The sequence below is a fragment of the Melanerpes formicivorus genome, unplaced genomic scaffold (assembly GCF_026170545.1).
Source record: "Melanerpes formicivorus ecotype bairdi unplaced genomic scaffold, bMelFor1.0.p_v2 SCAF_36, whole genome shotgun sequence".
In the NCBI taxonomy this organism is placed as follows: domain Eukaryota; kingdom Metazoa; phylum Chordata; class Aves; order Piciformes; family Picidae; genus Melanerpes; species Melanerpes formicivorus.
This window is the reverse complement of record NW_027142388.1, coordinates 5,762,731-5,777,646: the sequence shown is the minus strand read 5'-3', so window position 1 is coordinate 5,777,646 and position 14,916 is coordinate 5,762,731. Positions and strand designations below refer to the sequence as shown.

General features: G+C 40.5%; 1 protein-coding gene across 3 annotated transcripts in view; it reads left to right on the top strand.

Moving 5' to 3' along the window:
• ADGRD1 (adhesion G protein-coupled receptor D1) overlaps nucleotides 1-14,916 on the top strand; it is a 166,578-nt gene that overhangs the window by 79,768 nt on the left and 71,894 nt on the right. For all 3 annotated transcript variants that reach the window (XM_068157400.1, XM_068157401.1, XM_068157399.1), the window contains 2 exons: nucleotides 9,959-10,032; nucleotides 12,183-12,306. In XM_068157400.1, coding sequence (XP_068013501.1) covers nucleotides 9,959-10,032; nucleotides 12,183-12,306 — 198 coding nt within the window. The remainder of the gene's footprint in view (nucleotides 1-9,958; nucleotides 10,033-12,182; nucleotides 12,307-14,916) is intronic.

The following is a 14,916-nucleotide window of genomic DNA, read 5'->3' as shown; positions in this document are numbered from 1 at the left end:
GTCAAAACCTTGTGTTCTTCAAAAATAAAGAAACAGACTTTGTTTGGGTTTTGTGCAGGAAAATTAGGACATTTTGTGCTTTTTCTTTTTGTCTACTTAGAAAAGGTAATACATATTGATTCTCCTCTTGGAAATCTATCTTGTGCTAACTACTATGTGCTTCTTGTGTGAAAAATTGTCTCTTCTATAATAAATATGAGTGAGTGCTGATTGATTCTTATAACTATGACTTTCAGTCTTGTGGGAAGCAGAGTCTAATTCAGTCTTCATTTGTATTTTGGCAGAGAGTTACATAAAACTGAAAGGAAAAAAATCTCAGTGAGACTTGCCATTGCTGTTGGGTTGTGTAGCTTCTGTTGGGTTTAGAAATAGAAATAGAATGGAAATAGAATTAACCAGGTTGGAAGAGACCTTTTTGATCATCGAGTCCAACCTATCATCCCACACTATCTAATCAACTAAACCACAGCAGCAAGCACCACATCCAGTCTCTTCCTAAGCACCTCCAGTGAGGGTGACTCTACCACCTCCCTGTGCAGCCTATTCCAATGACCAATCCCTCCTTCTGTGAAGAACTTCTTCCTAACATCCAGCCTAAACCTCCCCTGGCACAGCTTGAGACTGTGTCTTCTTGTTCTGGTGCTGGTTGCCTGGGAGAAGAGACCAGCCCCCACCTGGCTACAACCTCCCTTCAGGTAGCTGTAGACAGCAATAAGGTCTCCTCTGAGCCTCCTCTTCTCCAGGCTAAGCAATCCCATCACCCTCAGCCTCTCCTCATAAGGTTTGTGCTCCAAACCCCTCACCAACTTTGTTGCCCTTCTCTGGACATGTTCCAGCAATTCAACATCTTTCCTAAATTTGAATTCAGTGTGACTTCTTGCTGTTGCCAGTGCTGGTTATTTGTGGGCACTGAATCTCTGGTTTATAGGTTTTCAGTTTCAGCTGAGCTTTGTGAAATCTCGTTGTGAAAAATGCAGGCGTGTCTTGTTTGGGATATGAGTGAGTGACTGCTGTAGAAATCAGAGCAAACGCCCTCAGACGTTGCGTGATCGTTTGTCCATGGGCAGTGTGGCACAAGCACTCAGGAACCCATAGTGCTGAATTGTCCCAGTTTCTTCTTTCTGATTAAATTTCTCTCCATCCCAGTAACATGGAGACTGTGAATCACCAAAAAAAAGAAAAAAAGCCATCAGGAGGAAAGTCCAAGCACTGTTTTGGAAACTAAGAATTGTGGAAATATTACCTAATAGCAAAAGTATTCTTAAAACTGTGCATCCCTTTAAGGGATTGTGCTTTCTGCCTGTCTTCTGGTCCCTGTCACAGCTCTTGTCATTACTTAGACATTGTTTCCTGTTACAGAGCTCTGCACTGGGTCTGGGTAGCTGTACAGCAAAGGGAAATATTTCTGCCTCTGTCAAACTGCTACAGGTGAACATGAACAAAACAGCACAGGTTTGTTTGCACAGGCAACTTTACAAGTATTTGATTTTGATATTTGCATTAAAAATAATGATTTCAGGGAGCCTAGGAGTGCAGAAGCAGCATGAAGCAGCATAAAACAACACAGTCTAGGACCAGAGGAAGGACCACACCAACCAGTTGCATTAGTACCTGGGCTTGGCAAATAGTATCTCACTAAGTTTGGCAAATAGTATCTCACTAAGTTACTGTACTGGTTTGAGCCTTAACTGGAGTTTAAGAGCTCAAATGACAGCAAAGCAAGAATTCCTCCTGCTCTCTCCACGCTCCCTTTCCCTGATAAGGAAAAGGAGCTGATAAAAAGAGGTAGGGAAAAGGGAATGGAGGTGAATCTCTAAAGAAAGAAAATAATCTGGAGTCAGTTTGGAAGTAGAAGTAGTAAATTTTTTTAACAATGTGTGTGTGAGTGTATATATATCTCAGCATTGGGGTGTGTTTCCAAGGGTGAGGGATAAGGATAAATAGGAAAAAAATACAAAACCAAGCCTGGATGGCCTTGTATTTCCTTGGATGTAAGTGGATTCAGTCCTTTAGAGGGTGTGGGAAGCAGCTTGGAATGGACAGGCCTGACCACGTGGAAGAATCAGGAAAAACTGCTGCAGCTGTGTCCTTTCAAGCAGGTAAGGCAGGAGAAAGACAGCAATGTCCTCCATTGTATAGGCTTGCTGGACAGGAAGGGGGAGCAGAATATACCACCTTTGACCCAGGGGAACCCTCCTCCTGGGAGGGGGAAACCAAGTCCCTCTCTGTTCACCTGGATCAGGTTTCTTTTATCCTCTGAGGGAGAGCAAGGTGCTCTCAGCCCTCCATCCAGGATGGGTGCAACCCAGCACAGTTCCTTCCATGAATAATCTGGGCAAATGCCCAGGTTTGGGGTAGATTTGTATTTTTAGCTCCACTTCATCCATACTCAAGGATTACTTTTACCCTGGCTTGTCATCTAATGTGTTAGATCAGAGCAGAAAAGACATAAATGAGATCTTGGGATAATGGCCCCAGAGGATTTGGTGTTTAAGGTCACCCAGCACTCTCCACTTCAGGTAAGTCTACCAATGAAAACAATGGTAGATTTCCTTTTATTAATTTATTTTTTAGTCTGACAAACTCTTCCTGAGCCCCAACAATCAAGCTGGCTTTCTTCCTCTGTCCAATGTGCAGTTCTGGTAGCTCTGAGTGAGTGAGTGCCAGTGAGGAGAGGAGATGGCAAAAGCAGAAAAGCTGCTCTGCAGGGCTTTGCATGACATTGAAGCAATCCAAGGTCTTTTAAGCAGTGAGTAACTGCTTCAACAGGGGCACCTTGAGTGAAACAACTTGCATTTTAATTTGCCTGATATAAATTGGATCTCTTTGGAGACAGACTGCATTCATTAATTTTGGAGAGGCAATATCCAGTTGGAGGTTGCTCTCTGAGCCCATTGCTGGCAATGTGGAGCGTCCCAAAACGTTTGATTACTCTGGCTCTCTGTAAGCACTTCTGTCAATAACATGCAGGAAAGAAACTAGTCCTTGCTTGCTCTCTTATTTGGCTTGCTAAAATTCAAAGAGGCAAGAAAACATGCCCCAGGTATTTCAGTATCACTGACTTAACTTCGGACTCCTTAGTCCATTCTTAGATGCCTAAATCACTTGCATGTTTAGAGGGCAGTGTACATACATATTTTTTTCCTTACATATGGATATGACTGTTCAACTGTAAGGACATATCAAACCCATCTGATTGTTATACTGCCAATTGCTTAAATGAGACTATTTCTAGAGAGACAGAGCATTACTGTTTTCACTTTGTCATTCTCTGAACCAGAACTGTGCTTTAAAGGACAGAAGACATAATTTTGTTTCACTTAAGCATTAGGCACTTTTTTCCTAGAAATCATCAGTTCAAGCCTGTGTTTATTGGTGTTTACATAAGCAAAGGCTGCCATACCAAGTTCTGCTTCTCAGTGACTGGCATTTAAGATTTTGGAACATCAAATATTTACTGGTGTCACTTGGTTGCTGCCCAAATTGAATTTCAAAGGTCCTTATCCTGCAGTTTCTGTTAGTACATGCTTTCCATTGAAATCAGCTCCACACATCTCTGGTGAAAAGTAACCACCTTCTTTCTGTGGCTATTTTTCAACCTTCCTGCTCTTTTCATTTATGACCATGATTTTCCACAATGTTGTGAGCATTATTAATCCAGATTGCTGTCAATGGGAGTCTGGTATGGTTTTGCACTGCAGTACTGCATCTTAAATAGTGTAGGCTTCCAAGCTGAAACATTTTGGCATGTAAATACTTGTCACTGCCCAGTGTTTACAAATACACACAAAACACTCATCGTGCTCATATACATCCAGACCAAAGAGAATGAAAAATTGTTACTTATTTGAGGTCTTTGAAATTGTAGAGGGTATGAAGGCATCCATAGAAGATATGTGGCTTAGTGAGGCTGAGGAAGGCACTTTGCAATCAGAAATTCCTAAGTCCAAGTCTCAGCACTGCCCTATTGATGCTGTGCTCTTTTAACTGTTGGAACTTCTTATGTTAGGGTGGGAATTTTCTAGCTATAAAATTAAAGGAAAGCCATTTGGGAGCTGTGCATGTCTGTTTTGGGAGACTATAATTTAATTCAAAGGTTGCAGCCAGTTTCCATTGCCAAAATTGCAGCTTTCCTCAAGCAGTGCCCCAAACCAGAGAGAAGAGCTATTCCTCTTTTAATTTTGTCATTATATTGTACTTAGAGTACATTCAGCAATCACTACCCCAGCTTTTCTAGGTGCCATGAAGCTTATCTGTGCTATAAGCAGGTAATGGAGTGCATCAAAGAGGCAGGCTGTAGAAAGATGAGGACCAAGGAATAGTTCCCATTTCTGTAGGTGATAAGCCACTGCTTTACAGATGCACAGTGCCTGACAGCCCACACTGAGCTCTGCAAGTGGTCAGATGTCTTGGCAGCCGTTGGATGAAGCCCCTTGTTTGGTGCCATAAGAAATGTGGTATCCTGTTAAGAGGATGGCGCTTTTATTTAAAGTGATGGACTTGCTAGTCTAAGGAAAAATAGAAAGATCTTCTGATGCTGTACACATTCAGAAATAATATTTCTATTTTTTTCTCTGCACAATAATTAAAAAGAAAAAAGTCCCATGCAAATGTCCTCATCGATTTCCTCTTCCTTTTCTTTCTGACTTTATAAAAATGCTATCCAGTAGAGCAGCCAAGACATTTTTCAGTCTGTTGCTTATGAGTTTTCTCATTGCTTTTTTTTTTGTTTGTTTGTTCTCACACTGCTTGCCTGATACAGCAGCTGTTAAATGGAGCACTCTGAAAACTGGGGAAGGTTATTGGTGTAGCATTTGATTAGCAACAATTTTGGAGGAAGAACCTGATGCAATGACAATTGCTAACCTCAGGTAAAGGAAGGACCAAACCCAAACCATATTCTATTACATATGGCAACCTTTTCCAATTTTGAGTGCCTTTAGTAGCCTCTGATATTTCACATTTTTTTTCCCCTTTATATTGTTGGCTGTCACAGTTTTTCACCTTTGTGATATCATGGCTTTACAAAATAAAGAAGCAACTGTATGCTTGTACCATTAGGAAGCACATTCAGTCAGCTTTCAGGCTGACCCTGTGGGAGCCTATGCATTTTGCTGGTTGGTTCAGTAAGTGTGTGTTGGCACAGCTCTCTTGAAAACAATGAAACAACTAGAGGTCTGCCTTTTATGCAGAACACATTATCATTCTCTACCCATAAGCTAACTGTGTTTTTTTTTTTTGTACAATTTTTACCTTTTTTTGGGTATAATTACTTCCCCCCCCCCCCCCCCCCCCCTTTTTCTTTTCATTACATACGCTAGTTACATCTTAGGGTGAATCAGTCATCAGTCAAGAAGACTCTAAATAAATGTATTTGGGTGATCTAAGCCAAGCCCTAGGTCCATCGCAATGCAGCTTTCTCACACCTTGGAAGAAAACAGCCAATATAGCCACTGCAGAAATAGATGATCTTTCTTTCTTTCTCTCTCTTTTTGTCTGCCTTGTTCAAGGGAAATGAGCAGAAGAACACAACTTAGTTTTACTTGACTAGGTAATTAGAAGTAGATCATATAACATAATAGTAGATAATATAACATAATGTGGCTCAGTTGGTAGCACATAAGACCCTTAATGGGAAGGTCATGAGTTCAAGCCTGCAATGGGCAGTAGTGTCCTCCCTACTCTAGTCATGAGGACAGGTTGGACTTGATGATCTTTGAGGTCTCTTCCAACCTTATTGATACTGAATACTACTGAATAATGCAGAACTACCTTAGCTAATAATATAATGCACTATTAGTCCTGAGGTGTTGAGTGAGAGGTTGGACTTGATGATCTCTGAGGTCTTTTCCAACCTTATTGATTCTGTGATTCTGTGATTCCATAAGATGGACATATAAGGAATGTGAATTAACCATGTGGCCTGGACAGGCCCAGTTAACAGTCAGGATGGCACTGTAAGGACAGGAAATCCTGAAATCACAAGCCTAATTCCCATCTCTAACTTAATCTGTAAAACAGAATTAAAGATGCCTTTGATTCGTTCACCTGTAAGAATATTATGATGGGATTGTGAACTGCACAAGGTGCAAGCAGACTGACAAGAGGTTTGTTTGTCTTAGTCCCTTTTATCACCACCCTCATAATAATCTGTGGTATTATTGGAAGTTGAGTAGATAACGTTTCAAAGACTCTGAACTAAACAAAATGCTGTATTTTGTAAACTGGGTCAAGTGAACTCCAGATTGAATGTAATAGGCTAAATTCTCAACTTCTTTGGATTAGAGGAAATCCAACACCCAACACACTGAGTTTAGAACAATGGCAAATCTGACCCATAGTTTGTCATTCTTCACACTGGAGAAAAATGCATATTGAATTAGAAGGTGCACACCCTCCTCCCTTGGTGGCCACCACTATGTAGCTAAATGTTTGCTTTTAAAATTCAGGGGAGGAGAGGAGAAACGAGCTAATCTCATAAAGGTTCACCCCACCCTCTGTTTGGCTTCCCTTCCTTGGCAAGCCTTCCCAGCAGCAGCTGGATGGCCGTTTTTCTTCTGCAATTGTGTTCATGACATTTCCTGCAACTAGGTTTTCTTGAAGGTTTCCAGCAGTGTTTTCAGCCCCCACCTCCCTTTTTTGGCCTCTTCACCCACTAACCATGGCCTTGTGCCTAGTTCCCAGCAGTATAAGAACTGTATCCCCATTACACACCCGTGCATATCCTCTGTATGCTCTCAACACATAAAATGAATTTCTGTGGTTTGCTTCTAAGTCTGACTAATTTACTGAGATGAGAGTCAGTGGTTAGTGTAAGGGATGCTGAGCAGCCATGACATAAACACAGACAGTCCTTCCTTGAGATACCCACTCCATCAGACAGAGTTTGCGCTATTTCTCAGTGACAGGAGGTTGATTTCCTCTTTCAATGTAATTATTTTCTGAAGAGGCTGCATGTACCCCTCTCCAAGCAGAAGGACTAATATAAAGAACCTAGATTAGGGAGAAATGATGCCAGATCCTGGAGTACTTAGCATGCTGGTACCTTCCCTCTTCAGACTACTGAAAGCTGCATAAATTGTCCTTTCACTGGCTTTTATAAACACTCAAGTGACTTAATCTTTTAGTGTAAAAGCCAACTTGTGTATTAAGCTTTCTGTTATCAATGTCACTAAATCAATATCCTCGGTGCTACAGGATGCAAGTCACATATAAGTTGTCACACATAGTTTAATTTAAGAAATACAGTATTGAGGTGCAGTCAGTTCATATTTCACAGATTAGAGAGTACTTTGAAGTAGAGCTGTTGAAGATCAGAGAGAGTTTATCTCTCATTGCATCCAGTTTCTTGTATATTGGGGGAAGTTTCTATTCTAATGACCATCTTGTTATTGAATTTCAGTGAAGTATAACAAGGTAAGAATTTTATGTAGTTGCCATAAATGGCTCTGAAAAGTCTTGTGAGGCTAATGTTGTGTATGTTAAAAATGAGAGATGTTCTTTAAGAGAAGCAAATAGGCAAATGGGTATGGACCCTTCTGCACACATTATTATTCCTTTTCCATGTGGGTATGCACTTGCACTTCTGGACAGCTCAGAGACTGTATAGCCTCACTGATGTATTTCTTTTTCTAATGGATGACATCTGTGTTTAAAGATGGGCAAACCCAATAATTTGTCCCTTGCTAGAGATGCTTAATAGAGGATAAAGCATACATCTGGGATTTATTTGTGTAAAAAGATATACAGCTGGTCTTCTTCCAACCTGACCCTGTGCTGCCCTTTCCATTTAGTGTACAAAGAATGAAGATGTATCTAGAAATATCTTACAAATCAGAAATTACAGTTATCTGTTGTAGAGCAGATCTTTCTCTCTGTTTTTCCTCTCTCTATTTTTAGCTACTGTGTGTTTGTCATAGTAGTGAAGTCATTTGTAGTACAAACTATGGATTCTTTAAATTGCTTATCTCAGGCTATAGGCAGGATGGACATAACATTATTAGGGGTAATGGTACTTGCCCTTGCTGCTGGTAAAACAGAATGAACTCTACCAACAAAACTTTAAATTAACTGAAGTTGCAGAAGGCAGTTTGCCAGCCATAGGTTATGGATCATTAGTCTTCTGCAGTTTCAAGAGTACTGCGATGGACAAGAAGTGGGATTAAGGGAGAGAAGCAGTTTCTGAAAAGCATCCCATACTTCATATTGTGATGTGGGAGGTGTGCAGGAGCCCTACTTTTCTTATAGGTGAGGCTAGTGGTGGGGCACATTCTAAAATGAATAGAAGGTTCAGAATTCATGGATCTAGCAAGGAACAGTTTGATCCAGAAGCCTTGTACAGAGCCTTCACAGGGCAGACAGCAATGGGGAAGAGCCTTCACAGACAAGGAAGAACTCCTCTGTGTTAATTAATGTCATATACTTGGGTTTACTATATCTGTAGCTACAGCTGGAAAGAAAGTTGGAGAAGATTGGAGGTGGCATCAGTGAGGTATTTCCTGATGATGAGGAACAAGAGTCTTGTCCCTTTATCACTTCCCAGTGTAGTGCACTTAGGAGAGTGTGAGGTTTTACTGTTTGATTTGCTCCTCTCATGGAAGAAGGATGCATGATGTCAAAGGGAAAGACAGAGAATGTCAGCAGGTAAGTGACAGCCTTTCTTTTTCTGTGAGTACCTGACCTGGAGTTGAAGATATTTCCATGATGAACTGGGTGAGTCAAGGAACTGGAGATTTTGTCCAGGGATGTTGCTCTAGCAGATAAGAAAATTCCATTTATGTTATCCAGTGCTGTGAGTTAAGAAGTAAATGTCCTTATCTACAGCATAGCTACTTGAAATGTGTGGAAATCCAGTATGTGTGTGTCAGTGTCCTGGGTTAGGCAGAAATGTTTTGTTATCGCTAGTAAATAAGGAGGAAACTGTGCTACCTTGTGCCTGATACTTGTTGTTCAACTTGTGGGAGAGGAGAAAGAATATTGCATCATGGACTTGCACTTGGTTGAGTTTCAGCAGTGGGGTTTTACCCTTCTTTCTCTAAAACAATGAAACCAGTACTTGGTTGTCTTTTGCCTTGATGGTGGGATTGTTACAGTCATCTGAGGGCTGTAAATTCATCAGTGATTTGTTTATATTGAAGACTCTTGTAATTAAAAAAATGCTTTAAGTTAGGGTCTAACACAATGTGAACTTTGGGGATTTATGTATTAGAAAGGTTTGAACAGATCCTATAAGCCCCTCTAGGTTGCATATTTTGTCGACCACAAACTATTATTTCACACCAATCTAATTTGAAGTATTTTTGTCATTGAGCTGGTGTAACAGAATGGAGACTGGGGTCTGAAAACTTCCTGAATGGAGGAGGTTAAGGTAGTAGCTAAATCTGTTTATGAAAGATAGAAATGGTGTCATTATAATGGTAAGGTGTGTTACAGTAAAACTTGGAATTATGGCATTGCTCCTTCAGTTTGATTGTATGTTTTAAAATAAGCACTCTTGTGGAAAGAAAATGTCTGTGAGCTGGGCATTGCAGTGCACATATTTCAGAGATACTAATCCTAAAATGTGAGATTTTTACTACCCAGTGAGCACAAAACCCAATGTAGCCAAAACGATGCTGAAGAAAAACACCCTGATCCTGCAAAAATTAGCACATATATGTATGCTTATGCACAATAAATAATCCTGCCTTGCTATTTACTTAGATGGGACATGGGTTTCTCACTCAAAGTGGCAAGACTTTAATCCCAGTGTGAAAAATTAAGACTGAATGCCAGCCTTTGCAAGTGTGGAGATGGTGTTACAGCTACAAAGGTTGACAAAATTTGTTTTCAGTTAGGGTGTGTTAATCTAGGATAAGTCTATTGAAGTTATTACAGCAATGAGAATTTAAAGTAGTTGAATAGCAGAATTTAGTCATTTTTAAACAGTCCTTCAGGGTGTCTATTTTCTTTCTTGCAGACTCCCAGACAATACAGCCAGGCACTAAATACGAGTAACAGAGTTCATCTTTACTGTGCATTTCTGGACTATAGGTATGTTATGTAACTTCAAATTCTTTTACTTGTTTTAAACAAATCACACTTACTTTGTGATGCTATGTGTTACCTGTATTGTTCTTGTTCTCTCTTTCATTCATGGAAATAGTTAATGAAAAGGATCCACTGGTTTAAAAAAAGACCAGTCTGATAGTAGCTTCTTATCTGACTGGATCTCAGGAAGAAGTTCTTCACTACAAGGGTGGTGAGACTCTGTAATAGGCTGCCCAGGGAGGTTGTGGATGCCTTCTCCCTGGGGGTGCTCAAGACCAGGTTGGATGAGGCCTTGAGCAGCTGAATCTGGTTCAGAAGTGCCCCTGCCCATGGCTGGGAGGTTGGAGTAGATGATCTCTAATGTCCCTTCCAACTTTAGCCATTCCATGATCATTAATAGGAGACCTTTTATTCACAGACCCTGTGTATGGCAGATACTTGGAGAAACTGAAACATTTTGGAATCAAAACTGCAGGCAAACACAAGTCATGCTTATCTGGGTTTATGAATATGTCCACTTGGGCAGATGCTTAGATGTTTTAAGATGGCAAACCTCCAGCAGCGCCATTGTTTCAGCTGGATCTGTTGCTGTGTCACAACATCATGTGAGATCAATATTTCAGAGCTGTGAATTTTGGCCAACACATGGAATGGAGAACTATGCCCCTGAATGCAAATTAGAATAAAAGGGAAATAACTATCACATCAAATTTCACCCAGAAAATAGGAACTGTGGAAAAGCAGTGGTTTCTTTTAGCCTCTATTTCATCTGCTTTTCATTTCTAAAAGTACTGCTTTTGCTGAATTAATTGAAATAGAATACAGATAGTGAATTCTGAATTTCAGAAGGATTAACAGTTTTTGAGCTGTAATGTTATAAAGCCTAATTGATGTAGCAATGGCCCACAAAGCCATGATCCCCCCCTATCCCACATGTACATGGGAAGGTCACTGTCATTATTTTATTGAAGCTTTGTTTCAAGCATGTTGAACTGTCCCAGCTGTTCGCAGTTTCTCGTTGTTATGGTTACTCACAAATTACCATAAATTAGAAACAGATTTTACTGAGGCTTATTAATATAGTTGGGACATTGTTCCTGTACTGTTTTCCATTGGGGCTTGGGCCCTTGAGGCTCTGCCTCAGGATGGAAACTGAAATATGAAATCTGCCCTTCCAAATAAGTTTTGTTTGTGTCAAGATGGTTTTATTCCCTAGTGCATGGTAGTTAAAAAGTAAGCACTTGGTTTCTGACCTACAATAGCCTCTCTTTGAGAAGTCAAGGAGATCCCAAAGGACAGAGAGAGAGTTGAGGTAATACCTATCTTTAAAATAAGCACTGAGAAAATTCAGTTTAGCTTCAGGACCTAGAATAATATCAAAAGTAATAAAAGGTTAAGCAGGCAGCTTAGCTGGATGACCTGCAATGTCTGAGCCCATGAAAAGATGTGTGACTGTGGCTCTTGTGTCCCAACTCTACTGCAGAGCTGTGATAGCATAGGGGCTTCTGGGTTTGCCTGCCTCCAAGCAGAAGCAGACTCATGAAGATCACTTCCCTGTGCAGCCCTGGGACAGGTCACATAGCCAGCCCAGCTATATCCTCAGTAGACAAGGAACTGCTCTTGCTACTCCTGAAGATGGAGCGACCAAAAAGCAATTGATGTGATTGGGTGGCTAGAAATCACAGTCAGTCAGTCAGTCTGAATGACTTGTTTTGGCAGGGGGAGTGGGACAGTGAGTAAAGGAGAGGCAGCAGATACAATATGCTGACTTTTTTGACTTCGCAAAATTATTACTTGTCTGATTTCATAGTTCTCAGAATGTAGAAATTTGGGTCTAGATGAAAAGCTATGAATGGGTTGCATAATATAAAAGAAAAAAATTGTAGTGATTGTTCATTGGTTATGAAATTGGAAAGATTTCTCTAGAGGCATTCATAGGGATGCAGAGATCTGCTCTGGGCCTTGCTCCAGTCAATAGTTTCCTTAGCTATTTTCACGATGGAATTGAGAAGCCCCCAGCGGTGTTTGTGGAAGCTCCAGCTTGAGATGGCTTTCAAACCTTTTTATCTCCTGTGTAGCACAATGCATGTCAAATTGACCTGATAAGATGCATTCTAATTGAGATCATGTTCCATTTCTTGTGTGCTTTGCAGCAACGGAACTGGCGTTTGGTCTAATGAAGGCTGTGTGCGTGAGAGTGGGGACCTCAACTACTCAGTGTGTCTTTGTAACCACCTCACCAACTTCGCCATCCTGATGCAAGTGGTGCCTCTGAAGGTGAGATTAAGGAGTAAATCTTTCTGTTAAAAGTGCTGCATAGATACGTCAGTTTCATCCTCACACCACGTCAGCCAGCGATTGGAACTGGGCTAAATTTTTGTCCAACTCAGATTTATTCCACATCCTGCTTTCTGGGATGATGTTTTGTTACTTCTTGATTATATTTATTTTTTAAAACTCTTGGGAACCTAAATGGAGCATGAAATGAAACGCATTTGTGATAGGTGGCAATTGTCTGTCTTTATTCTCACATTTTTTACATGATTCCTTAGAGGACTAGACAGAATAATACACTGGAGGACATTATACAGATGACCCTGGCTTTTATGGTTTGTTTCCAAGGCAGAGACAGCTGAGGTGTGGCTGCCTAAGGGATTTGATAACTAGACTTGTGGAATATGAACAGCAAAGTTTGAACTCTGTGTGATGCAAGGTCTGCTGCCATCTGGCTCCTACCAGCTTTCCAAGTGACTCCCTGGTGCTGTTTCTTCACCTTGTTGCCAATCAGGGGCTTGTGTAGAAGGAGCATAAGAAAGAAAATGACGCTTTAGAGTTTAGTGAGCCCCTTGTCTATAGAATTCTCTACGCTCAGTTCCTTTGGCCAAAGTATTATTAAGCAAGCCTTGTTTAAGCTGCAGTAAGACACCTTCCCTGTTTAATCAGGACCTTATGCTTGCTATTCTTCCCTGGTTTGAGATGAAGCTTTGATGGCAAATGGGTTGCTCTCCTCACTTGACATGTTCTTCTCTTTGTTGATGCCTCACAATGCCTTGAGATATCCTCAGAGGAAGAGCAGAGTGTCTGCTCCTTGCAGGGGAAGTGCTGGTTTATACTTACCAAAGAACTCCCTCTACAAAATCAGCACCATGCAAGGCCTAGCCCCCATCCTGGACAGCAGCAGACAGACACCACTGTCATAAGCATGAGTCATATTTTATTTTTTTACTGATTTATTTGGGTATTTTAATATCAGGAAGTGTCCAATGGAGGTAGTGATGAAAGCTCGCTTGGACAACTCTATTAATAAATAATGAATGTATAATAGAAATCATTTGTAAACCATAATTTTTAGTGCAATGTGGGCTAATTGTCTATCAAATTTATACTCTCTGGCACATTCTCAGATTTCTACAAACACCATTGGGATAATACAAATTAACAGACGGCAGAAGAGCTTCAGCAGGACAGAAGGAGTTTTGACCACTTTCACCTAAAACCCCATTGCTGAACAGAAAAAAACCACAAGGGAATCTTTTAAAATTTGTGGCAGAAAAAGTGAAATGCTAAAAGGGGATGAGTATTCCCAGCTTAGGGCCCACGTGCTCCTGGTATAAATCCATGATAATTTGAAATGCTTGCCGGAGCTTTCAAGGGAAGATTGTGCAGACAAGATAGGAAGCATGCATTGATTTCTGACCTCTTAAAGGTTAGGTAAAAACAATATTTGCATGCACCTCAATTGGCAGAATTTCTAAATGCATTGTAGCACGGAGAAATTTGCACTTTCTGGTCTGCAAAGCAATGAACCTGAACTATACCTTGATAGGACTGCTTTGCTCTGCTCTCCCAACACCTGCACAAATCCACTCTAGAAATAAGGTGGAAATGAGAATGGGCCCATGTGGGATCTCGGGTGCTCTTGCTGCTGACAAGCCAGTGAAGGAAGTCATCCCTTCAATGTGCTTCAATTCTCTTGCTCACCTGTTTTGTAGTCTCTCTCAGCATTAATCAGAATATCTCATCCCAAGTCTCTAACCAAGATATATCTATTACATTGTCTGTTTGGGATTATCTTATGCTGGTAAATTTTCTGACCAGTTAAAAAAAAAAATATATATCTTCATTGTGTAACTGGCATGAAGTTAATATTCAAGCAAAAAGAAGCTGCCTGGGAATGGAATGGAATGGAATGGAATGGAATGGAATGGAATGGAATGGAATGGAATGGAATGGAATAGAATAGAATAGAATAGAATAGAATAGAATAGAATAGAATAGAATAGACCAGACCAGACCAGGTTGGAAGAGACCTTCAAGATCATCGCATCCAACCTATCATCCAACCCACCTAATCAATTAAACCATGCAACCAAGCCCCCTATATCAAGTCTCCTCCTGAACACCTCCAATAGAATAGAATGGAATTAACCAGGTGAGAAGAGACCTTTGAGCTATACAAGCAGACAATGCTCAACTACAAATTCCTAGAATTTGCAATAGAGCTTCCTGAATCAGCTAGACAGTTGGAAACTTCTCCCAGGCATACTTGCAACCCTGTTAAGTAAATGTTATAAGGTTGTGTATTTTAAACATATATGTGTGTTTATTCACCAAGGTCTAAAATTCATGAGCCACACTTCAAAATGCCCAAATAAACCATAGAATCATAGAATCAATATGTTTGGAAAAGACCTCAGAGATCATCAAGGAGAGATCACCCCTTGGCACACTAGACTGTTGATGCTCTAAGAAATTGTTGCAATGATATTATATTTCATCTTGAGCTTTTGTATTTTTCTTCTCGTAAATGGAGTTAACAGATAATAAGTGATAAGAAAAAGAGCAGGTGGGAGTATGCAATTGCCCACATTTGAGCAGTTCTATTTA